At 44.3% G+C, this 27,100-nt stretch overlaps 1 protein-coding gene and 1 long non-coding RNA gene across 2 annotated transcripts in view; both read left to right on the top strand.

Annotated features, from left to right (window-relative positions):
* Window positions 1-730: 730 nt before the first annotated feature.
* LOC128885678 (transcription factor Sp3-like) lies at window positions 731-3,038 on the top strand. The gene is made up of 2 exons (XM_054139865.1): window positions 731-1,044; window positions 1,659-3,038. Exons 1-2 carry the CDS (start codon window positions 1,018-1,020, stop codon window positions 2,568-2,570), a joined length of 939 nt encoding a protein of 312 aa, XP_053995840.1. The 5' UTR covers window positions 731-1,017; the 3' UTR covers window positions 2,571-3,038.
* Window positions 3,039-4,675: 1,637 nt separating this feature from the next.
* Window positions 4,676-27,100, top strand: part of LOC128885860 (uncharacterized) — a 37,986-nt gene continuing 15,561 nt past the window's right edge. The window contains exons 1-2 of the long non-coding RNA XR_008459683.1: window positions 4,676-5,688; window positions 15,404-15,445. This is a non-coding gene — a long non-coding RNA (uncharacterized LOC128885860). The remainder of the gene's footprint in view (window positions 5,689-15,403; window positions 15,446-27,100) is intronic.

The raw sequence follows: 27,100 nt of genomic DNA on the forward strand, positions 1-27,100 counted from the left end.
ATTTCTTGACTCGGTACTGAACTCAAGTACGTACGTACGCGATAATCGGTTACTCGTTGATGCTTGTAAGCAAACGCGTCCATTATATCTTTATAATTTTAAAAACAGCATCAATTTTTCTCAAGAGGATGGTAAATAATGTTTAGCCGAAACTCGAATTAGTAATTAATGATTGTGTTTAGATTGACGTTATTTTTAAATTTATTATAGTAAAGATTTGCCTTCGCGGACGATTTAAACATCTTCAAGATCGTTTCGTCCGAAAAAGATCTGTTTGAGATTGAGATTTGCTGATAGCTTACTCTGAAACTCGAGTTCTGATTAATACAGTTTTTAACGATAGTTTCAATTCTGCGTGACGATAGAAACTCAGAAAACGGTAAAAGAAGCAAATATTTTTCTACAAGAGGAAATAGCGTCGTAATCGATAGAAAAAGTGGTGTAACACTTTGAAATTGAACGATTGATAGAAATTGTAGATGCTGCGAGGAGAGTACCGTAGGATTCGCGAAGGCTTTCCTCGATGGCATGAGGCAGCCCCCAGGGACGACCACAAAAGGTGCGTAGCCTCGATCCTCTATCCTCGGAACGCAGGGTTGATTTATGAGCCGATGGAGGGGAGGGCGCATGCGCACCAGGCCACAGGATTCACTGGGGTCTATCCCCTCCTCCATAGAGGAACCCGGCAGAGCATTCAGCCTCCTCCCTTCTTCGTCGGTTCCTTGTCCACTCGGTTATTAAAACCTCGGCGACACGGTCGGCAACCAGCAATTATCTGGCGAACGCTCGGAGCCGCGCACGCTCCATCCGCGAACGGTTCTCGTCAGTCTCGTTTTGGTTTTCGTTTTCGTCTCGGTCGGCCGTCGCACACCGCAGTACCAAGTGATCAAGATTACAAGGATTACGTACATTGTTCCTTACTCCGTTCCGTGGCACATGTGCCGGGGAACTCGTGCTCACCAGAGGAATAATAGTTAGTGTCGAAGAAGCGATCGTGAACTGGCAAGAAGTGAAGTGATGGCACAAGTGATGCAGTATCAACAGGTCCGTTAACAATTTATTTCCCGTAAACACGGCTCATCGCAGCCATGAAATCACAGTGTAGAACGCGAGTTTTGTTTCGCGGCCTTTGGAATGTGATTACTTCCCAATCGATGTCGCCTTGCAAAACTCGCGTGTCTCGCTGCGAAGTTCCAGAGAAATTAAAGAAACGGATAAATCACGAGATTTATAATTTAATAATCGCGTTTAATAATCGAATTTTTAACCGATCTCGAAATAATCTCGGATGAGCTTCTCGCGAGACAAATGGAACTTGCACACGTTTCTCCAAAAGTAAACGTTCCGGATCATTGATTGGTGATCTTTAAAATTAATAAATAATTAATTACATTTAGTTTACGATTCCTCTCGAAGAGGCCTTCCGCGCTATCTCCTAAAAGATTCCTCTCGGGTGCAGTTTCCATTTGCCATTAAGAAACTTAATTAACCCTTCGAATGTCAGAGGAAATTTTCATACATATCCGAGAAATGCCAGACGATTGTAAGCAAAGATACGTGATTGCAAACAAAAATGTAGAGTTTCATACACAAGGACAAAACGAGTCTTCACCTTTTCGTTTCTTTTTCTATAACATAAAATTGATTCGTGATTCCAGATGTGCATGCCGACGATGTCTCCAATGCCAGGCATGACGCCGATGTCCAGCCTCGCGATGCCGATGCATCAACCCTCCGCGATGGATTACGGGGGTCCAGGAATTCACTATCAGCCTTACAACCCGACGTTGAGCAGTCACCATCTTCAGACCAGCCAATCGAGCTACTGGTATCCTGGATCGACGGGTCACAGTCAAATTACGGAGCCATTAACACCGCCTGCGTACACCATGCCGACTGTACCACCCTGCACATCTTCGTGGACGACGCAGACACATCTTCCGCAACCCCAGCTCACGGCAATCTCAACGATTCAGCACTATTCCTTGCCGCCAAGTCCGCCAGATCTTCCGAGTCCTCCGGATCACTCGTCCCCATATCAATGGCCCCTGACGCCACCTGCGGATCACCATCATCATCATCATCATCATCTCTTGACCACCGAAGAACCTGGAAAATCTGGCCGGAAGTGCACGAGATGTCGGTGTCCAAACTGCCAAACGGACGGCGGTGGTCAGCTAGGAGTCGACGGGAAGAGACAGCACGTCTGCCACGTGCCTGGTTGCGGAAAAGTGTACGGCAAAACCTCCCATCTGAAGGCGCATCTCAGGTGGCACACCGGCGAACGACCTTTCGTCTGCAACTGGCTGTTCTGCGGCAAGAGGTTCACCAGGAGCGACGAGCTGCAACGTCATTTGCGGACTCACACGGGCGAGAAGAGGTTCGCGTGTCCCACGTGCGGCAAACGATTCATGAGGAGCGATCATCTGACCAAACACGTGAAAACCCACGAGAACCAGAAGAGGAAGAGTTCGTCGAGCAAGAAGGAGTCCAACAAGGAGAACTCTCTGCCCGCGGTGACCGCGCAAAACGCGTATCCATCGATCGCCGGACAGTACACTGTCATTTAGGGGTCGTGACGCTGCGAGATTCGTTGGAATTTTGTTCGGGCACGAACATCGCGAAATGTCGTTAACCCTCTGTCGCGTGAAATAGAAAATGTTCGTTATGCGTCCACGAATCGAGTAATTATTGAGGTAAAAGATGAGTGGCCGAACTTATGAGAACCAAAATATTTATCACCGTAAGAACGCGTATGCATGCACGGTAGGAACTGACTCGGTGAACTTTACTGGAAATGATTTTAATCGATTGATCGCGCGGTAGAGAGTTAGGATGGCGGTGTTCGTCTAACTAACGTAATTAGAATCGCAGTTTGCACGTCCTTGTAAATAATCGAATCGTTAATGAAAGTTCCTGTCCACTTATGTAATTATTGTAAATAGAAGAAAAAGTTGTATATTTTTGTAAATTATATATCAGCTTCGGTGAATGTAATTATGTTGTATAATCCGAATTAAAAGAATTCCTTTTCAGTATATTCGACTGCAGTTCACTCAACCCTGACAGGTTAAGTGCTCCTTAATTCTCCACGTAAGAACGTTGCCTGCGCGATGGGTGTGATCAGAACGAACGTGAATTTTGTACGGTGTCTCAGATCTTAGATTTACCGTGAAAATTCACATAATAACGAATCATCCCCTTGTCGTATATCAGGTTCCTCCCCGACATCTTCCTGTCATACGATACACGCCGAGTCCCGCCCAAAGAACACAATGCGACGTAGGTACTTCAGAGTCCAGCCCTTCGCGATGATTTTCTACCTGGCAGGTGTTTAGATTCCGATAAAGAAATGAAATATCATTCCACGGAAACTACTTTAGATATCCCCAATTTTACAGGGTTATTTTTAAGATAACACTGTCGAGATGAAGCAATTACAAGCCATTACTATTATAGCAGAATCGTTTTCATTTTAACCTTTCAAACACCTCGTTTCTGACCATTATCGTTTAAGTTTGAGAGTTAAGAAGAATACCTCGTTTAATATACGTATTATATACATACTGTACATATCACATTTGAATTGATAACGACTTGAATTACAAAGTTGCATGTATTGAGAGAACAATTGTAATTCAAATACAGTAATTACAATCATTGCATACAAATGTTTCAAACTTTCTTACAAAACCTTGTAATACCTCGTCTTATAAATACCGAGCTTCTAAAGATGACAAAATTTACGTGAAAATTTGTTTATATTGAAAATTACGGAAATTATGCTTGTTACACATGGTGGTTCCCAGGGAAACCGTGGAACCGCGTACGGCACTGTGCGACGGATCGCTTCATTCGTATTCCCGCCGAGAGATGGCTGCACGGTGAATGGAAAAAGCCCGGGAAGCCCCATTAAGGGGGCGGCGCGCTGGAGCCCCGTAGCTTCGTAACCCTGGCAAGGATTCATGGCTGGCGCGTAGAGGTAGAGGCAGAGAGGCAGACTCGAAGACGGAAGGCAGAGGGAAAGCTAGACGGTGGTAGGAGGAAGCGAGACAACGGAAGAGACGGAAAGAATGCACGAAAGCGAGATAGCGTTCAAACGAGGGGGGAGGAGCGGAGGTGAAGGAGTACGAAAACGGAATAAAACAAAAAGAGCGAGCCGCGGAGCAAATTATAGGGAAAAATAGGGAGGGACGAGGCGGTGGAGGCAGCACAAGCACCGTGGTGTGGCACTCAACGGTGGAAGACGATCAGGTGGATGGGTGGAAGGGTAGGAGGGGGGAGGGGGAGGGGTGGCGCCACGGCAATTCCAGGCTCGCGTTCAACGTTCCCCGCTGGAGTACCGCGGCTATCCGCGAAGTTAGTGCACAAGAGATTCAAAGAGAGTCGGCAGAGTGACGAGACTCGTGTCTCCCGTTCGTACATCAGCTGCGAGGAGGTTTCTCGGCCGGGAGCGCCGGTCCCCGAAGAGTCCCAACGCGAAGAGGAGAGTTTTCTGTCGAGTGGATCCGTCGTGGGGACGACGAAGACCGAAAGCTTCGATTAAAGGGGAGAGGGAGAGAGAGAGAGAGAGGGAGAGAGAGAGAGAGAGAGAGAGAGAGAGAGAGAAAGAAAGAGAGAGAGAGAGAGAGAAAGGACGTATAGAGTACGGCAGCTCTCTCTCGCGTGTTACGCGCGGTCAGTGCGAGAGGCTGCAACGTGCCGCGAGCATGCGTCTGCGACGGACGGCCCTTAAGGCGGATACGCAACACGCCGACTCGTCGCCGTCGTCGTCGTCGTCACCGTCGTTGTCCACACCCGTGAATGCTCATTTTTCGCCGTAACATACCGTCGATGAGGCGAAAAACGGACGAACAGGTTCGTAGCCGCGCGCATGCCACACGATCGAGCCGAGACCGGTCTCGATTCCTAACCAATCTCGATTCTCAGCCAATCTTGGTGTATCAGCGGCCTGATCGCTACCGAAACCGTTCACCCCTCGCCGTTCCAGTCCCTACCCGCGAAACGTTTCGCCGTTTACTCGCCACTCGCGACATGTCGGTGGACGAGCAGTGATTCGACGCGAATTGTACCCGCCTGTGTTCCGCTACCTCGGCGGTCGGTTCAATTCTCGCGGGACTTGTGCACGACCCGACCAGTGCTGACAGCCCGGAGTGTCCACGTCCGCGGTAAGTTTGGTGACGTTCGCGATCGACCCGCGATCGCACGGTATCGTCGTTGTATCTGGAATTAACAACAAAACCCCTCGCAGGGAATTTTTCTTGCTCCGTTATCGATTCCTCCCCCCGCGCTGTCAATGGACACGTCGAAGAATCCCCAGTTGAGCACGGGCCGCGGAACGACACAGTAGCGAGCCGCGAAGGAAAAGAATGCTACCGGGGCTCGTTAATCGGACAGTGATCGAAACTTGTGACACAGTGTTTTGTTGTTGTTATTGTTGTTGTTGTTGTTGTTGTTATTGTTGTTGTTGTTATCGTCGTTGAGTGCGGACCGTGGTGCGCGGGACAGACCCTTCCGAGGATCGAACAGGGCTGTTCGAGGTTCCCCGCGACTGTGAGGGCCTGGGCTCTGTGCATCGATATTTTTGAGATCCACGAGACCGACCGAGGCGGCAAGCTGGACGCGGAGGTCGGAGGCGGCGGTAGCCGCAGGGGTGTCAGCCCGCCAATGCATCTAGGCAACATAAACGTGAGTATTTTCCTGAATCTGTTTACATATATTCGCTTGCGTTATTTGCCAAACGGCGACTTGTTTAAACGATTTCGGTGAACTTTTTGAAGCTGAGAGTTTAGTGCGTCATTTATACCGCTAACAAAGATTCCAGTATCGTTTAAATAATAGCGACGATGTATTCAAGGGGCAGATTTTTTGCACTTAATAACCAAAAATGAATACTTGATTCTATCAATATTTCCACTGCAATGTTCATAAATATTCATCGATATGGCTCCGATCATTAATATTTTCGAAACCCCTTCAAATATTAATCCATATGTCTGTTACGAATAATACTCGTGCTTTAAAATTTAACCAATCGCATACTTTTCATGAACTACATACAACGATATAGTTCGATTCAATCGTCTATCGATAACTTGATATCTTTAACAGTAAACCTACCACGGCCGATCGCGTGATCATTTCCAAACTTTTGTTGCACAGTTCTTATATTCGATATACCAATATACCAATCTGAGCAGTGAGAACAGTTGGAGCAGTCTTAATCTAAGGAAATGTTTCTTACAGTTCCCTGAGAAGATCCAAAATGTAATCTTTAGAACAGAGATCGATATTGGCGTTAGAAGAGCCTTAATTCTACAACCGTGGTTAGGTCGCAGGACCTGGCCGAGAGAGCCGCCAGTCAGTTCTAGCCGATATAGTAAACGTTAGTATGTTGCTACGCCCGCTTCACGCCCACTATACATCATGCGTTATGTGCAGACCTACCTGCCGACGTGTACACGCCGTTTCAAAGGTGCTGTGCTCTGTCGGCAATAAATTTTCCTTGCGAAATCTTCTGGCGCAACAAAAACTCGTCTCCTGTCTCCATTTAAACGAAGCATTAAATATAAGAAGGTTACGTTTATTTCGTTCAGCGATATTATTACATCATTTGCCACTAGGTTCTCTCTTCTTTGATTATTAGAAATTATTAGAAGAGGACCTGGTGTAAGGTCGAAACGTAGGACAATAATTTTACTAGCTAAACTAAATTCGTTTCTAGGTATTTTATTTCTTGTAGGAATATATATTTAGAATAGAAAGAAACTGTAAAAATCACCCCTCGCGGATAATTGTTTCTTGTTGTTATCGCGGGAGAAGAAGATACTTTGTTTTGGAGTAGGGAAACAAATTCGATATATCCAAAGAAAAGAATATTATATTATACAATATTAAATGAAGTTCAAAGAGCATGTACAACTACTCCTATGGACTTACTTCGTTTTCGTTCAACCTCCTCAGCAGGGAGAGACTCAGCGAAAACTGAGTAACTGAGTAACTGTCATCCGCCAAGATTGATATAGAAATTTTTGGTTAGGCTTCTACGCTGAGAAAAGAACATTGTAGACATTTTGAGGCACGTGAAACTGTCTGTAGGCAGAGGAGCGGAGTAGGCCATTCGGCCGAGTTGAAACGCGGCAGAGCAGACGGTTGGAGGGCAAGAAACACAGTGCCGGCACTTCGCTGACACACCTCCACACAAATCTAATTAATTTATATCCTGAGAGAGGCGCCACTAGGGATGTCTAAGTCCGACAGGAAAAAAGAAACGAGCAAAGGAAAGGGTGCCTATGGTACCGGCTCTCGCATTCGACTCGCGGGAACCGATGGGTCTTAGCTTTAGTGCGGCGAAGGGGTTTCAAAGGTCTTCTACAAGTTCCTCCAAGCATTAAAACAATTTTTCTTTTTCTCTTCTTGTCGACTTCTACGTGATTAGCCACTGATTTTGAGTATTTGTTTTGGTGTAAAATGAAAAAGACGATCTTTTGTAGATATGTGATTGAAATGAAAGTGATTTCTTTACTGAAACATGATATTAGAAACGTATAGTTAATTGGTATCAAAGGAATGATTAAAGGTATCAAAATTTGATATGATTCTAGATGAGAGATTTATTGAAGACAGATACAAATCAATGTTTAGAGTCACTTTGTAAGAGAACTTTTTCTCCCGACCACATACATATAAAGTGGTATTAGTTCTGCTTCGTTGGACGCCTAGATCATTAGATTTACGATGTATTTAAAACAGAACGTTTTAATGGTTTCTAATTTGTTAAGCGTGCGGATATTCATGTCAAAAGGCGTTGGTCATTCAATAAAACATAACTTTCCAATGGAACGACATTCTTTTATATATAAATGGCTAATAATTAATCCGAGTGGTAGAAAAATTAATCTAAATGGTTAGTAATTAATAAAAACCCATAAGAAAACCGGGAAAACTTAACCAGTTTCCAGACTCCGCATAATTAATTAATTGTCTAGTCACACCTTACAAATAATTTACGTTATCCCAGAGCAATGAACGAAGTAATTTGCATTGAATTATTTAAAAGAAGTAAAACGAGCTCAACCGATACGATCAAGAATCGCGAATTCCAGAATTGTGCTAAAAATATAATTAAGGACACCGAGTTAGTCAATAACGATTAAGTAGTAATAAACTTTTGAAAATAGACGCGGTCCCTGCCAACCTTGCGATTTCAGTTGATCTTAAACAGAACAACTCGATAAATAAATAATAAGAGTGGGCCGTCATACTGGCCAGTCGATCCAATTAACTTGTCCCCCAGAAAATCCACACGCATCGCGCGCACGTACTGCTCGAACCCTCATTAGCGGTTTACCTTAAGCGTCGCGTGAACTTTGCACCTGCGAATCGCCACCTCCCAGTTTCGAGCCCCCCTTTTTCACGAAAGTCGACTAAATAGCACGGTTGTCCATCGGTCGAGACAGTGGTTCTTAACCATTTGAGCTTGCCGCGCAGTTTAAAAGATTAATAAACAGCCTGTTCGAAGGAACAGTTCTGTTCTTTCTTTTGTCGAAGGAACCAAATACAATTCCTGCAACAAAAAATTGAATTCTTTCCTCTATTAACTTACAGGAAAAGATGTAAATACCATGAAGCACTTGACTATAATCGTAAGAAATGGAAATGTGCGTGCGCGCCAGATGTGAGAAATCGTTTAGCCACGAGCCGATCGTTGCAGCTGTTGCCGATTATGCAACACTCGCTGTCGGAAATAAAGACATCGAGTGTATTCTACTTGGATGTCGAAGACACGGCTGGTTTCGGGCCTCGTTATCGGAAAAAAAAAAAAGAAAACAGGGGTTGGTAACTGCTCGAGCGAATGCGATGACACTTTAACCGCGGATTCGTGGCTAGGCCAATCTGTCTACATTGCGTATTCAACGGGTTTGTTGGAAAGTCGTAACGCGATCTGTTAGTACGGTGGACAGGCTCGAAACATCCTGGCACCAACGTTATTAAGCTATTATTCTTAATCAGAGTGAAATCGGTGGAAACGTGGCGCGATGCAACGGAGCCCTTCCTCTCCTAGCGTTATGTACACGATTAATAATTTGTACGGAGCAAACGAGCCCCCAAAAACATTTACGGCTCGCCGAGGCCACGTGCGCGGAATAAAATAAGCAGATTATGCAGATGAGAGATACCGATTCTGTCACTTTTGATTTACGGTCGGTCGTTTAAGGGCGTCCGAGCGACACAGGAGTGGGAAAGGAGCGAGCGAAGAGATCGCTTCTCGCGGTGCCGCGAACCTAACCGCGAATATTTACTTTCGTCCAGGTTAAGTGCACTATTAACTAACCTCGCGTTAATATCCCCGTTTTCCACCTCATTATGCTAATTGCGGGTCTACTGGCCTTCGAGGCCACGAAAGGGCACCGTCGTTGCCGCTTCCGTGCCTAAGCTTGTCTCGTACCTAATTGTAAGCACTTGTTACGGTCGCGCCGAGGATACGAGAACACGGTAGTTTTTATTCGAACGCCGGTAGGATTGGTTACGAAACTCGTGCAATACCTGATCAATATTGATCAGGGACAGGTTACCAAGGAAGTACCTGTCTATACAGTTGACGTATCGCGTGTTTGTCTTTTTAAATGTTTTTATTCAAGATAACACCGACACGAGTTTGGATTTCCGATTAGAAATATAATACTATAGCTATGTGCTATTTCAATTCATTTTGTCCTTCCCGGTGAAGTTATAAACAATATCGTTGCATCCGACCCGTACTCGCAAGAAACAGGGACGAGAAGGATTACCTGCACAAAGGGAATCGCTTTCACGACCAGAGCAAATGAAGAAAAAAAAATACTTCGCGAAGGCAATCATCCAGCTGCCGAGTGTTTTCCGTTCATTGTGGCGGTAACCGACGTCGATTCGATTAACCCGATCCTCGATCGATATTGCCCTGTCGCTCTTCTCCCCGAATCCGATAGAGAGACGTCGATAAATTTATTTACGAGGGGAATGTTTCGAACCCGATCCACCGCGCGTCGATGCTCGCCCGGGGTAATTGGCGAGGAACATTTTAAGGAGCGAAGGAGTTGCGGAGTAATCAACATTTAATGCATCGCATCGATGGATTACGGTTAATGTTAAGCCGTGGGTGAACCCGATCTTGATGTCGCGCGCCGTGGGAAAATGGAGGAAGTGGCTCCTGAAGTCCCTGGCATTTCTTCGCGACGGATATAGTCGTCAAACTCAGCTGACCGGTTAATTTGAATAGTTAATTTAGACTAACGCAAAAAGTTGACGTTGTCACAAATCCAGCATGCATATCGAGCGTGGATTAACATTGATCGTTGGAGAGATCAAGGCGTTATCGCTCTCCACGGTTTCCACTGATAATTTTCCGCGCGGTTGAAACGTTACGGCCGTTTCACTGGGAGCGGACAACGGTTAGCGGCGCGATTATTACACATGGAAACGAAAAGGGAGCGGTAAAAACGGCGCCTTGGTTGCCCCCGGCGAAGACTGGAAGCCGTTTCGTAATCGCGGCCTGGATCATTTTCTGCACGACTGCGCGGGAAATTAGATCACCTACCTCTCATCCCGGTAGCGAGAGATCTAGGCAGGTTTCATCGCACGCTACAGGAAGAACGACTTCTTCTTCTTCGTCTTCTTTGTTCGTCTCCCACCTTTCTCCCCCGATATCTCGTTCGTCGTTCATCTCTCATCGACAGCTTGTCGCTAATTTTGCAATTTTTTCTTGTCTTTCCTGGGAGATCTCCCAGGATCGTTTGGTACCGATCGGTATCCTTTTCCTCCTTCGCGTGTAACACCTTTATTCTCGTCGCCCATCTCAGTACCGTTACACCAATTCCGTTATCAGCGTTTATCAACCAGTTCTTTGCTTCTGGAGGCTACCGCTTTGGGTGCTTTGTGTTTACTACTGGCCACCTCCAAAGTTTGGAAACATGTTTTTTTTTTTTTTGGTGTTATTAGACTTGAGAACAGACATAAAGGGCAGATCGTAAAGGGTTAATTATACTGGACCTCTCCACCGACTATTACCATTGGACCAACCCTATGTTACCCACGTTGCACCGATTTCTTTAATTCAGACAAAATCAACATTCGATTACGTGATCGTTGATAATCCACGGAGACGCATGCGCTCACCGATTACGAATAGCCCGAAGTATTATCCGTGAGCATGGGCGCGCTGTGCCCTACAGTGGATACGAAAAAAACCTCTCCGGCGTAGGTAACTCGGCCTCCTCGGCCGTTCTTTCGTTCCCGACTTTCTCCCTCCGTCGGGTTTGTCCTCGTCCTCGTCCTCTTCTTCTCTGGTTCTCGGCTCTGGCTTTGCTTTTGGCTTGGGCCGGGTGTAATCGGTTCCCCGAAGCCAGGGCTCATTATCGACCCGTCGGCCTAGCAATTACCTGCGAAGCCTCTTTCGACTTCGTGTGTGCCAGCCAGAGCGCAGTTTCCGACTCTCCACGAGGCCTTCCGAGATCCTTCGAGGATCCGCCGCTCGTAGAGAAAGGGAAAACCGAACGAGGACGCGGGGGGAACGGAAAGTCTGGCGTATCCAGAGAAACGGCTACGTTGTTGCTGGCGTTGCTGCCGCTGTTGTTGCTGATCGGTCTCTCGCGCGCCCTTACCTCGCGGAACGGCCAACGCAGCGATAATCTGTACGAAGATGCGGATAAACGACCGATGATAATTACTGGACGTGCCAGTAGTATGCGATAATTGCCGGGACTGCCAAGTTCGCACCAGTTGCGGCCGAGTATCCATCCACGAGAAGGCCCAGGAATGCTTTTTCCGCGAGGGCATGTGGATTCAGAATCCTGGCTTCTCGCCACGCAGGATTCTTGGGTCGCGATGAAAAAACGTTCCGACGCGATCCGCTCTGGCTGTTCTTTGCGGCGAAAGTGCACGAAATGCAGAAGTTAATACGTTGGTTGGGAGATTCTTTTGGGTTAACGCTAAGAAGTTAACCGTAATCGTAGAGATTCATCGAGATAGTAAATATCGGAAGAATAAGTAGCATGAACTTGTGGGACGACCTAATAAATTGGTATAATACCGTTTGATCTTATCTATGAATATTCGTACACTTATATTTGTCATAAATGCATAAATATCCGCGGTTTAGTAGTTACACCGTTTCATACCACTTAAAAGTACGTTTCACGTATTAATTTTAATAGCGAAGCAATAAGTGGCATGCAGTTGTGGAATGACTTAATATTCGCATTCCAATGTAACAGTCAAGGGTTGAGCAGACAATTTTCGGCGGATCGGAAAATTTCGCCTCGAGCGGAATTTTTTCATATCGTTCCACGTGTTTCTATGTTAATTGGCGTGGCACCGTTTAGAATAACGATAGTCACCGGTACGCGACATCATAAAATATTAAAAATTATGGAGAGTCTTACGCAACAAAGTATTTTCTTATCGTGAAGTTATTTCTACTATCGGCTGTACTTCGCCTAAATGCAATACTTACTTCGTTGGACTGTTGGACACAGTAGTATATTACAGCTATTAAAGGCCAGTCACGATAGTCACGTTAATAGCGGGAAGACTTATCTCTGCAATTTCTCGACAATTACGAGAACCTCTCTCTACTTTGTCAAATTCCTTTTTCATGGATGATTTTGCGGTACAATAGAAAGTGTATGAGGTACTTTGTTAAAGGATAGATTTTGTTATTTGTACGCCTATCCGTACAAATCTGTAACTCTAAAATTTCTATAGCTAACATAGACTTGAATATTCCAAATATAAAAATACTATCACTTCTAAAAAGTAGTGTTCTTTTAAGCAAAAATGTAAACTGCACTGAAATTAATATTTTGATATTAGGTGTAATATCTAAATAATCCTTAAATTAATAAAACACGAAAGAACTGCAATCAGTGTCTATATACCCGAGATAAGATATATCCAGGTAAATGAAATCAGAGTCGATTGAGGACTTCCTAATGAAACAGTTACAGTTCACAGTGTTGTAAGGAATTGCACTACTACAAACTCGAATGAACGAGTTGAGACCGTTAGAGAGCAATTATATTTTATCACAATAGTGACGCCTGACCACTCTTTATCGACTTGTCCGACAACGACTCGACTTTATATCTAGTGGTATATACGACACGGGACGAGTTTAATGCGATTCGAGGGATAAAGATTAAAAAGGACATGCCACAACGCTAAGCACGACTTAACGAGTTTCGAATCCCCTGACCGTGCAGCAGAGGGACGTTATCAGAAGGAGGTATCGACGTTTTTATGTAGCTCGTAAACATCACACCTTTTCTTTCTCGCGGATACGAACACGTGAAGGACGAGGATTGGATTCGTTTAACGCGTTCGACCGGTCAGATATTTGAACGTGTTCGTGGTCAGTTCGAAATTTTTCACGAAGAATTCGCGCGTTTACTATAAAAATTGCGCGAGCCCGCCTAGAGCCGAGTTCTCCGATTCGTGGAAAAGCGTTAACTGCATCTCGTGAGACCGGGAGCTTAACGAAGAGGGAACGCGCCACGACAAAAGGCAATTTTGCAGATAGCGGGCTAGCAACAGAGTTAAAGCCTCGCTACATCGGAATTACGTACGCGATCGTGAACTCGAGCTTCGCGAACGACACGTGAGACTTTTAATTGCCGGATTTAGGGTTGGGTAAACAATGCAGAAATTTGAGGTCGCGCTTATCTTAAAGTAGACTAATCGATCGGAGTCGGAGAGTCTCGCGACTTTGCTGATTTGAGCAGAACTTCATTTTCGAATAACGAAAGTCTTGATTAGAGCGACGACCCGACCAATTATCGCATATAAATCAGGAAAATTGTCATCTATCGTATACATTTAGTACCGAAGTACTACGTTATTACTATCGAAAAATAAATGTTGCGAATCATCGTGCATAATTACATAAATATGAAACGTGCATTAACATCGTAATGAAGCTATTAATTATAGGAGTAAAACGTTTGGATCGTTACAGGATGAGATAACATTTATTGGATGGAAATTACTGTGGTCTGAAATGAGTAAAATATAATTCTTGGAAACATTAATTAACGAAATTACGAGAGAACAGTCTACGCTTAGTATTATGTGCTTTTTGCAGGTCGGATGACCTAACAATGCGTGATTTGTCTTATTAACACCAGTATCAGATATGTTATGTATCGAGCGAAATAACCTTGGACAGAATAACATAGTTAAATGACTATTGTCGATTCCTCTAATTATTATACTTCAACGGTTATCAGAATTCGCTTAGATTTAAGGCACTTGAAATAAATGTATATTTATGAACTTCCTTATTTTGCAGAAACGAATGGTTTAAATGCTTTAAAGATACGAACAGTGTGGAAACTTTTCAAGCGTGTAATCTCTATTCAATTTTATTTGAATAACTCGTGACGAATGCAAACAAACGTATAACAATTCAATCGAAATGCTTATTCGATTGAATAGTTACTCGAATAAGTTTTTGTTCGTTCAACGTGAGATAATACTCGATATAATACTTAAATGTCTTAATTCAATTTAATTAAACTAAATAGTGATTAAATATTTCTACTTAAACTAGAGTAATGAATGATCGATTGTAAACGCACAGAATTAACTTCTACACCTAATACAGTACGTCGACGACAATACGTACGCGTCGCAGGCGTTTGGTGGAATTAATTAACGCAACGCCACGCGCAAATTAGCGGGAGCCCCCATTCGAAATCGAGCGGCGTTTCTGTGCAGAGCGGTGGAAAGTAATTAGGTGTCATTACGGCATCCCGGTAACGGGTGTATGTGGCTGGGAGGGAGTCTGGATTCAGTTTGCTGAAGTGATTATTTTTATTGTCATTTCCGGCTGGCTTCTCGGAAATCTCGGAAACGACACGTACGATGCATTTGCACGAGATCCGCTGAATTCTTCGCCTTCCTTTTCGTTCGCTCGCCTATCCACAATTCACATTTTCTCCTCTTTTGCGATTTCCTCTACTCCTCTGGACCTTTATCTCGATTTTCCATTCACTTTAACCACCGGCATCGTGATGTATTTGTTTACTCCCCAGGGTACATAGCGATTACGTTATCCATTAAGCATAAAATTCCTTTTACTTTTAAATTGACAGTCATTTTCGGTGCGTTGTGATAAAAACCGTTTCATTGAAAAAAAAAAAAAAAATACTTGAATCGAGTAAATGGATTTCTAAAAGTAGAGCACTGGAAATTATTGTTCCATGTATGTAAATCAGTAACCATTTACCATTGATCATTAATCCTATGTCGAGTGAGGCTCGACGAAAATATACTGAAATGAGAAAGTTTGGACCGTAAAGAGAGTCCATTCGTTGAGCTGTAGGGACACCAATGCTGATTATAAAACTTCTATATTTTTCGGTTTCAGATGATTTGGTCATTTGATACTTTTTCCGCCAACCCTGGACGAGTGAGTATACGTAATTGGCCATAACCTTTATAGAAATCAAAATGTTTCAATTAAATCTACTAAGTGTGTAGTTTAGTACATGTACGTTTATGTGGTAGATAAACATAAGACAAAATTACACGAGTGTGTTCCAAAAAAATTTCCAAAAGTTCAAGCATAAACGATATTTGAAAGAAGACAATCGTTTGAATCACCAAAAAATGTCGTCTTATAAAAATTCCGAAAGTTCAATGTTCAGCTTATCGACTTAATTACAAATACGTTGAACAATAAAATTTTGATTTCTGGTGTATCTACTTCTCTTGTTACGTTTATACTTCGACACGTTCCTACTCGAATCCTAACAAATTTCTCGGACCATCAAAGAGAAGAGATCCTCCTCCAAAAGCTCCAAAAGTATCATTTTCATCTCATCGCGCGCCCAACCCCTTAATTGAAACCACCCGGATTAACGAGATTTTAAGTCGCAAAGCAAATATCTATTTCTCCAGTCAAGTTTATCGAGTTTTGCGCGAACAGGCCCGACAGCCAGTAATTTTCGCGCAGTACATCAGCATGCGGCTTTTTAATATCGTTCGGCACAGTATATCATCGTTTTGTTCGTAGCCGTTCTCCGTCGTGCACGGCTTAACGCTCGCGCGGCGCGCCCCGAGCGCGCTGAGAAAAGTGGCCTCTACGCGTAACTGTAATAAAACTCGCATTACGCTTCGCGTAATACGTGCATAAACTATTCGCGTGTACTGTGCACGCGTATAAAATGCAAAAGTTCGTGTTCACCGGGCCGGTCTCGTTCCCACTCGTCACGAACGCTTGCTATAATAGATTTATTTCGCAGAAACCAACGACCGCGCGCCACCTCCTCCCTCCTCCTCTCCCCCCCCCCCCCTCTCCCCTACCCCACTGCCCCTCGTTGAAAGTCAAAATTGCAGACGTCGGCGTTAAAAGCGATCACCGCCGCTTTCTATTCGGGTCCCAATTGGTCGAACGCAAACGGCAGTGATACGACTTCCGTAATCGTTTGGAGAACACCGCACACGTAAAACGTGGGTGTGGAAGGCGCCAGCAGCTCTCGCTACAGCTGGATCGTGTTTCTGGCGTGGCGATACCGGTATCCCTTCATTCCTGAGTAATCGTCAGGGCCCAAGGCAATCTATCCGCCATTTTCTAAATACGTTGCCCGAATATCGAACGTACGGGAATATCGTGGCTCTGACGAAACCTCCTGTCTCGTACGAAATACGTGGTGGCTGTTTTTTTCAACCTGGGTCGTTCCTTCGCGTGCACCGGACCAATTTCGTTTTTTTTTTTTCTTCTGCCACTTCTGCCATCGAGACTACAGTCTCCGGTAAGCGGGATCACGTGGCTTGCGACAGAATCGAAACTGCGGAATGTTGCGCACGGAATAGTCGTGGAATCTTTTTTTTTTATCTTGTTTAAATGAAAAATATCGGATAAAGATGGGCGAAAAAGTGTATTCGAAGTAAATGTATCCGACGTGTAAAGATAGAAACGAAGAATTCCGTATTCCGTTGGAGTGACCGCTGGCAGCAGCGATTTTTAGCCAACCAAGCTCGAGGATGGTCGATTCCTCTGTTCGACGGCTAATCCGTTTGCCTCTTGGAGTCGTCAAGGGACATTTGGCACGCCTGGCTGGCTCTCCAAGGTGGACACAACGAGGATCGAACGTGAAAGGGTTGAAAAGCCTGCGAAATCGTGGAAAGAGCGTATCGTTGGTCCGCCCCCGAAGCATCAGCTGAGGTCTCTGACATTTGCTGCCAGCTGGTTTGTTTTCGTTGGGCCCGAAGAGTCGTTTATTATTAGCTTGATGTCTTGTTACGGGAACGCGTTCCGGGAAGACAGGCCTAAGCCAAGGCTTTGAATTTCTGGAATTCAGAGGTTGTCGCTCCGAGCTAATTGGTTAACGCAATGAACTCATTGAACAAAGTGCTTGCGTACTCTGTTCGACGGGGTACGACATCCCGTGTCTCTTTCCAGAACGGGGAGAGATTACGTCTTCCGCGTAATCGCGTTCACGCAAAACAGAAATTACGAACGGGTAGACCAGAACTCGTTCCTGGCAATACTAATTGCACCAGATCCCCTCCGTTATGTGAACTAATTCGGGGGGCAAAAGTGTTCGGATAAATGAATTGTCACAGGAACAAGTGGTTAGTGTTACATTTTATACAATATTGCATGAAATTTATACAATTTGTGTCTCGATTACTTCGTCTAATAACTGAATAGAATATAAAATAAAAGTGATATCGGTCGATCTACCTATTTGTAGCTGCTGGTCTCAAACGCTTATATTTCACGTGATATTAAATTCAATAATACATGAAACAATTAGTGATTCATTCCTAATTACCAAAATAAATAAATATATGAAGTCAGGTAACGATACGAGGCTACAGGATACACGAATTGCGAGCTCACCAGGAAAGCGATCCTTGCCTTTCTCCGGCTCTTGGTTCCCATGTACAGCGCGTTTAAAATTTTTGTCTTCGATTCATACACAATGGTCGTAAGTTTGATCGCATCTCCTCTCCATTTCGAAAGTCTGGCCAGCTCAACGCGAAACAGAGATGGATCGTCCACCTCTACAAGACTCTTAACCACTGATTCTCCTTCTCGCCATGCCACTCTCATCCGCATCAATCTTTCGTACCACTCCGCTAATTCTCATCTCATCCGTCCAGTCGTTTGTTTCTACTTGGCCACACGTGAAATCTCCAGCCCTCGTTTCTCTACTTCTCATTATTACAGCTCTCTTCTATCGACTATCAGCGCTTATTCACAATCGGAGATACCTTGCTCGAGGTAGCAAGATGGACGTAATAACGAGGAGACGCCGATGCAGGACAGTGCGTCGGCCAGTGCGTACGCGCATCAGTTAGGAAACGTTAATCACCGCCGAGGGATCTCGAATAGCACTGACTACGTTTTAATTACTCGTCGCAACGTGGAGAATGTAGAATGACATCAAGATGCCCGGGGGTGACGAGGAGCAGCACGGGTGGAAAGGGAGGAGGACACGGAGGAGCGTTGACCGCTCGTAAAAACGGCTCTGCCAGTTTTCCAGTCCGTCCTACTCTCAATCACCGAGTCAATGCAAATAGCGACGCTACTTGCGGCGTCGATAACAGAACCGATAATTGGACGCATTTTTTTTAACGTCCTTGCCTATCTAGATTTCTTGCAACTGTATCGATTCTGTCCTTGCGCCGACAACTAGAGGGTCGGTACCCTTATGTTGTTTGCGCATGGCTTCGTTCGCGACAATAATCCTAGGTATATACAAGACTATATTCTTCAGAGATACTCTCTCAAAATTTCACGATCAATGGACGATTAAAAGCCGAGTTATTGCTTTGTGACAGTGTGTTTGTTGCAAAAAGCAGGAAGTTCTGCGATATTTCTCATTGGGTCAACAAGTGTTCCTGTCGCGTCATCCGCGCAGAATCTGACGAAATCGTTCGTGATCCTTTTTAACCAGTGAATCTTTTTCGTTGAAACCCCAAACCTCTGACAATAATTCAGCGAGCGTGCTCACCGTTTGAATGTTCCCCAGCACGAGATTCGTCGCTCTACCCGAGAGTCTGCTTGATCGCGTGTCCATCTATCGCGGCGACCTTGGAGCGATTCAGATTAAGCCGATGAAGAGGTTCGAAATCCTCTCGTGTGACTTTTTCGGTACCGTTCATGCCCGCTGCCCAGTTCTACCTTCCACGAAATATCCCCCGGGTTCAAAATTATCCCACGTTTACGGCGACCTATCACGGATGTTTTAAACGTTCGAACGAATTTCTCGATGACGAAACAGTCCTCCTTTCGTAGAACATAACGTAGAAGCTTTTCGAAACAACACTTTTTGTTCGTTTTCATTCGTTTATATTTAATTGACCCTCCGAAGTCGTATTGAATTCAGTCATGGGTGTCATACTGGTCGGAATTAATTTAAAAAGAAAAGACCTTCATACCTCCTTAGTAGAAAGGATGGTTCGGTCGGTGTGTCTCTGCGAGTCGATCTCGAAACGTGAACGATTGGAAGCGTTCCGCGAGGATGGACGTTTGATCGTTGCCCGCTCCGAAGGGAGCGTGCAGCATCGAAAGAGAAGTTCCCACGTAGTCCAACGTCGAAACCTTCGCCGTGCTCGAGAGATCGTCGGCACGAAAACGGGGATAATTGTAGCTTGGTAAATACCGCTACTTAATACCCAGCTCGTACACGCGTACGTAGTTCGTACGGCTAGTCGCGGCTCACGTATTAGCTCCTCCGCTAGTTGTAGCGGCGTCAATCCGCTTGGAAAACGTTTCTCTCCTCGCGCAACGTGTAGAAAACGAGATAATTGTACGCGGCCAATCGCATACGTTGAAGATATGCGCTTCCGCCGCGGATCTGGCTCGGGGTAATTTCAGGCCATCGCTCACTGAGAACGATGAATACATTTTGCGATCGACGAAACTCGTGTTTCGAGATTTCGTCGTTTATTTTATGCAATTTTTCTTTAGAAAGAGGTCTTCAGAAAGGGTCTACAGAATTTGCTTTTCGTTTTAATAAGAAAGGCTTTCTGATTGAATAAACCTGAAGCTTAATAAACAAGAGGGTGATTCGAGGGCACAGCGAGACCAACAAATACGTTTTCTTCATCTATTTTGTGCATTCGTTTAAACAGAAAGTTTTCCGAAAGAAGATTTAGAATTTAGTTGTTTCTTCAATCAAGATGAGTTTTCATTGTAACAAGTGACCGCACAATAGCATAAAAGAAGATGTTTTTTTTTTTTTATACCTAATACATAATAATAGTTTTATCATTTAGTAGTCTCATAACTTTTTTCCGATATCATTCCATTCTCGACATCTGCAAACTTATCGATATGTACGTATTCGCACTAGGTGAATCGAACGTGGATACTGAATTTTTAATGCGACAGCTTGATAATCTCGCAGAGCTTTTCTTATAGATCGAATTGATCATATACACATGCCATTCATCGCAAAACAGACACCGACTCGACAGTGAGTTACGAGTTCATTTGCATAACGACTCCAATCGATATTACTTTTTGCTCGGTGCTATTGGTGAACCGCAGTAACGAGTTGACACTTCACGCGACTCTACGCTACAGTAAATAAAAACAACGATGACGAAAGAACTGACTCTATATTTATCGTTCTACTACAAATACCATTCGCGTATAGTACACAACGGACTACGCATCGCAGTTTTAATTTGCACTATTAACTCATCGAACTTCTAAGGCCAAGTAATTAAACTCCGATGCCTAATGTAACGCTAACGCTTCCACAGACGTCGAAATGTGTACGATAAAATAACGAGAAGTTCATTTTTTTGCAATGACCAAGGCTGTCCTCGTTCTCTTGTACTGTTTTCTAACGTATAGTTCGTTACTCACGCGCATTTTCGTTATTGGCAGAATCCGTTACATCTAGACAGCTACCGTGTAACGAAGACGGCGAACGAGATACACCGAGATAAACTAAGAGAGCAACACGTAGTAACTATTGACGCAAATATAATATACGTAAGAAAAATTAAAAAATTCGTGAATTGGAAGTTTTTAAACCCATTGGCTGCCACGGATTTTGTAAAATACTTTCTAATATCTCTATAAAAATTTCGACAAAATTCCAATTCTAACAGACGCATCACCACGATGACTGGTAAACTGCCTCGCTGTCGTCTAATTGGAAATGTCAAATGAATCCATCCGGTTTGATTGTCGGCAATTACACGAGGCTGCGGCACGAATAATGCGATCTCGTTTCCCTGGATAAACTAGTTTGCGAACAGGGTCGTCGTAGCAAAAGAAGCGTTCGGTTTTATCGTACAGGCCTTTCTAACGCTTGTTACGCGACTAGAGTGTGTTTCGGTGCCTTCGACTATCGCCGTAACTCGCCACGCTATCTACCCCGTGCGTCTTCACGCTGTTTTAGACTCCGTAGCAACATTGTCGTTTAATTACCCGGTAAGTGCAGGTAGTTGGGAACGATAAGGGGATCCAATTGCTCCGCTGGTAAAACCAACAGTTTTCGGTGACATTGGTGACGTACTTGAACGTTTTGCAACAGAGATATGCGCAGCGTGGCGAACGACGATAGGCGACGAGCCATCGCAAATTTTAACGCGGTTCGTGTTCTCGCCGCATGCGGATGGCGATACGCGTCCCATGTCTCGATAGTCAGTACAAAGGGGAACGCGAGAGCCGTCCAATCGGATCCACTTAACCGAGAACTCATCCGTTTGAGACAGGAGGCTGGATGCGGATCGCCGAGACAAATACACGCGAATTAGGAAGTCCTGTAAGTATTATCGTTGAGCGATCTCTCGGCCGAGCACTTAATTAGAAGCTCATCAGTCTCGGGACAGGCTCGGGGAGCCGCGCAGAAGTTAATTGTCGATTTCTGTCTCGAGTCGCGGGCTTTATCACCGTTCGAGAACTGGTTTCCGCTGACATTTTTCAACGAACGACGATTCCTCGTGGAAACAGGAATGCGGACGATTACCTTGTTCTTGATTAATGCGTTTTCCGATGTCTATGCGAGTCGATCCGATCGCACGGGCACGAGCAAAAGGACGAATCGAGAGGATGGACCCGGTTGAATCGGCGCCACAACGTTTACAGGATCGGATTCAGTCGACTGGAACTCGAGTTGGCGCGAAAGAATCCTAATGCGGCTGGGAAACAGAGTTACGATGTGGTTGCAGAACTGTCCTAGCGGTTTCCGTGAAAAATATACACGGAGAAAAACAGAACCATACAGGACTACGAAACTTTATCCAAAATTTTGTTCAAAAAATATCATCGATTGCTAAGAAGACATTATATTCGGTTGTCTGGAAAGTTCATGTCGATTTTTGGTAGGTGGTACAGATCTGAATATATCGGAGTGGTTGAAAGCAAATAACATGTATGCATCCCTTAACCCTTTGCATTCGAGAGGTGACTCTGAATTACCACTAGGTTGCGACGCAGGTTTAATTTCTTTGGTACTCAAAGTGTCAATAAAATGACAACCGGTCTCTTTCATCTCCATACCAGAAAAAAAAGTGCTCGACTGCAAAGGATTAAAAGGTGGAAAAGTTGTGAAACAAGATGGTGCCTATGTAATTCAATAAATATATATCAAAATTTAAACGTGCCTTTGAGTTTTTCTTAAAAATTAGCACGAACTTTCTGGACAACCCCCTACAACAAGATGTACATGTGTATATACGAGACTGTGTGAACAAAAATTGAATTTTTAGATAGAACATCGATATAACAGTACATTACTCGAAAGTTACGCAGGCCTTCTTTTCTTGCGATCTATGACGTGGATACCAATCGATTCGTAACACTTAATCTACCACACTTGATCTTCTTATCTCGAAGAATGTCTTCTAACCACTCTTTGCGGACATCGAGTACGCTGAGTACTATAAAAAGTTGCAAATAAACCTCGGTCCATTACCTGAGTTATTTTTAAGAACGTTAACCGTTACATCGCCCGTTCCGAATTACGTGACTCAATTAACTATAACGCGCATCCTCTATCGCTCCGTATCATGCCACCTTTTTACACGCGGAAATTTAGAACGAACTGTCCATTCTCGGATCAGATTACTAGGACATCCGATCACCGTAAATCTTCTACGACCATTTAACTGTCTGATCGTGTGATCCTTTACGTACATTGTTCAAGGATCTTTCCATTGCGTTAATCCAACCGATTAGGCATCTCATTCGCCATTGGCTTGATCCCATATCTCACCTGACATTTGTCTCCGTTACTGTTCTTGGTGTTGCATTATATGTTCCTTTCTACTTTTATACAGAAGAGATGTTATATCTGCGAATCAATTATTCTTATCGTTATTAAACGTGTTTGTTACGAAGTGTACGTCCATTATAATGTAATTAATAATTTTGCATAATTACTAGGTACAACCAGAGGCTGTTTTTAAAGCTAACCTCGAGGATACTACGCAAACGTGTAAATATGGAAACAAGATTTTCGTTTCGTTTGTTTCAAACTTCAATATTCAGACACTTTGCAATTCACAACTTTCTCTGTGAACAGAATAATTGAAAAAATCAATTTTTACGGATATTTTAGACCACAGTGAGCCCTGTAGCTAATAGGAAAGCAAGCGTAGAAACGGTACCGGCATCGATGTTGGTAATTAGCTCGCTTAGCTACCGTCATCGTAGCTCTCTCAAGCGATTAACTTTTCCCGTCAAGCATAATTTAATTACTCCGTCGATTCATCTTCCTTGCGTATCGAACGATCTCTATAAATGATCGACGATGGAAGTCCGAGGATTGGAAAGCAAATATTATTATAAAGCAAAAGAGCCGCTAGAACGTCACACGAAGATAATTTACATCTCTCGATACGTGGCACGATTCAATTGAGATCCCAGGTGACACTCGTTTACCAGCCGCTTGTATCATTAATGTCGTGGATTGTATCTTGATCTCTAATAGCATAGTGTACGCGAGCATGTGCAATGTCAAGTCGAAAAAATGATTAGAAACTCCTACGGTAATTGGACGCGACATCGCGTCGGCTACGGTGCGTACCTATTTATTTATTCTAAGTTTTATGATAAATGTGCAAAGTAATGATCTGTGATCTAAACCACGGTGGAGGAACTGTAACAAATACGATGCATCGATAACACGGTTAACATTAGAACACAACAAAAAAATAATGATCTTTTTCATAGAAGAGAGAACATGTTGGATACCGACTGATATGTTAGGCAAAACAGACGAAAGTGCGTAGACGAATGCAACTCCAGACTTTGCTTTCGATTGTAGTTTATATATGTCTTAAAAATTAATGTTGTTTCTAGTCGCATACATATGAGCTGTTCATTGCGTTAATGAAGCCCAAATGAAAAAGAATTTTCGAAAAGTGTGAAGAAAGGATCCCCCGAGCAGTTGATCCACGTTGAAAATCCGGAAATGGTCGATTAGGATTGCTAAAAATCTGTGCGATTGGTGTTCCAGTTAATCATGCGTGAATGCACGACACTACGTGACTGCTTTGTATGCATATAGGCCAATGTTTAACGACTACCTCGACGCAGTTAATTGCGGCGAACCTTGTCATTAGTTCGGTACAACCAGATTCGATTGTGGTTGCATAACTACTTCCATACAAATTTACTTTTGCTCGGTTAAAGTTCTGCCACGCAGTTCTTCCAATTGCAACTATACTCGTTTGTTAACGCCTTCGATAGATCTAGTCATGCAAAGTTAGTCAGGTAAAATTGGTCCGGTGGAGTCGGTCAAGCAAAGTTCTCGTTTGCTCGAAACTCGTTCGTGATCTCTCGAACGGGGATTGCATCTCACGTTCGATTCGTGTTTCCAAAAGGTTACGTAAAGCTCTGGTTTTATCTGGTTACGCGGGTCGATCGCCTAGACAAGGAGTAAAATACGAGGTCGATGAATGTCCGGTTAATGGAATTCATGAGGATAAAAGCGAACGTGCGCGCGGAAGCCGGGATCACGGTATATATCACTTCAGGATTCGAGTACGTTTTCATTTATTTTTTTCCTCTCGGTTCGGTCCATCGCTTGCTCCCCTCTGGAATGAATCTGTTCGCACGAGAAAAGGGGACGTTTGAGCCGTTCGCGGGCCGAATCGATTAACTACGCGCAAACAAAAAATGGAGAAAATCGAGCGAGTGGCGCGCATTGATATTGTAACATTTCGTTTAAAATTTCGTTACGTAATCGATTATATAATCACCATCTTTTTTTTCATTTAGCAAGCAAATTAAAAATTACTACCTGCAGAGAGTTTTTCAATCCTTCGCGCTCTGTGCGAAGTGCGAACTGGAATAACACCCGGAACTTTTTGTTATCAATGCGTCAACGAATGAGATATATATATAACAATTTATTACAACAGTAGAGTTTCTCTTCGTTTCCTATTCTTCGAATGAATTTGCGCCCATCTCCCCGCCACCCTCTGTTGTTCAACCACCACCGAGGAGTTCCTGCTTCCGTGACCTACTATTTTCTCACCCTCGGTGTTCCCACCATCCGCGTATTCGACGCTCCTAAAACGAAGCGCACCAGAAAGAGGACGGGACTCGTGCTCGTATCACGAAATGGCGGTGAATTTCGCGAGCCGAGAAACCACGACGGAATAAGGCTAATATAAAATGGTTAGGCGAACGTCGCGCGAAACACCGCGTCAGCAGTCTGGCGTACGACTTTTGAGATCGTTCGAATCGATTCCTGCGGTCACGTCGCTCGGGGTTCCCTCGGCCATTCCCGCTCTGCTTTTCGTTCCCCCTTTCACTCCACCCCTCGTAACCGAGTCCTCCTACGCCACCAGCTCTTCCTCTCTGGCATTCACCCTCGAATCCCGCGGCATTTACCAACAGTGCCACTCAGGGAGACCAAGATGGTTACCGCGTCAGCACTTCGACGTCGTTTCGTCCCTCGTTCGCCGTTGTAGCTCTGCTTTCGGTATGGAAGGTTCGCCTGGAAGAGACCTGAAAGGAAAAAAGAAAATCGTTGAAATTAACACGTCGAGAAACTTTTATACGCATCGTTTCGAGTGTTATTTGGTGGAATTGGAAATGATTATTAGCGATTCGAGATGAAGATAGGTGAACGGTAATAAGGAAAAGAGAATCCATAACAAGATAGGTAGATGTATTCCTTGTCATTTTTACGAACATCGTTTACAAATCATACAAAGGAAAAAGAGAGAAATTACAGAGAACAAGATATCGCGACGAATATATGTAGCAGCTATAATAAATATAATTATGGAAACCTCTAATTTGAAACGCTTAAAACAAGTAGCAAAGTAACTTGAGTAATAAACAAGACTAAATAGAGTCCCTCGTTATATTCGTATAAACAATTCTTTCAAAATAACCAGAACCAAATATCGCTGTCCAGGAACCTTCTAGCGCGGAAATTTTCTATCCTCTTCCATAGATTAAAAAGTATCCGAACCTGCTACCAAGAGCCTAGACTGTAGCCGCGTTCACGCAACCAACTTTCAATTTGCACCTCAGCTCACGGTTATGGCCTTTAATTACGGCGTGCCTTCGTGAACCCAGCAGCTCGTTCTTCCCATAGTTTAAGCAGAAAATGCCCGAGTTCCGTTCGGTTATTGCGATAAAAACGGCTGGCTGGCGCGTCGTTAAAAAAAATAAATCGTAATCGTCCCAGGATCGCGAGCTCGCACGCATTCCTAACGGCTCGCGAGGCACGGGATTTTTCATCGTCCACCGATTGGAAGTTCGAGTTCGTCGACGAAAGCGAGGCGAACGAGCGAGACGAAGAGAGGAAGGGAATGAGCGCGGAAGAAACGTTTAGGATAACCCTCCCGTCGAACGGACGGATAATAATCCGTGCCGTGCGCATCCTCCGTTACCGCTGCAGCCAATTAATCCGGCAATCACGAGCGGTTCACCGCTCCGCTCCACCTGCTTTATTTGCCATTAAGGAGGAACGAATACCGTGCATTGCGCGCCATTGCGCCGAACTCGAGGGAAGGAAAGGTAACGAACGAGAGAAGATGGAGGGTGGAAGCAGGTCGACTAGCGATCGGAACGATTCGGCGTGGGCGTCGTCGCTGGAAACGGGTTGCAACGACGTGCAAACTCGAC

Source organism: Hylaeus anthracinus, unplaced genomic scaffold (genome assembly GCF_026225885.1).
Source record: "Hylaeus anthracinus isolate JK02 unplaced genomic scaffold, UHH_iyHylAnth1.0_haploid 0, whole genome shotgun sequence".
Lineage (NCBI taxonomy): Eukaryota > Metazoa > Arthropoda > Insecta > Hymenoptera > Colletidae > Hylaeus > Hylaeus anthracinus.

Bases quoted from the DNA above. Each gene is read 5' to 3' on its own strand.
- LOC128885678 (XM_054139865.1), top strand. From the start codon at position 1,018: ATGGCACAAGTGATGCAGTATCAACAG. The intron at 1,045-1,658 runs GTCCGTTAACAA...TCGTGATTCCAG, and splicing joins AAGTGATGCAGTATCAACAG to ATGTGCATGCCGACGATGTC.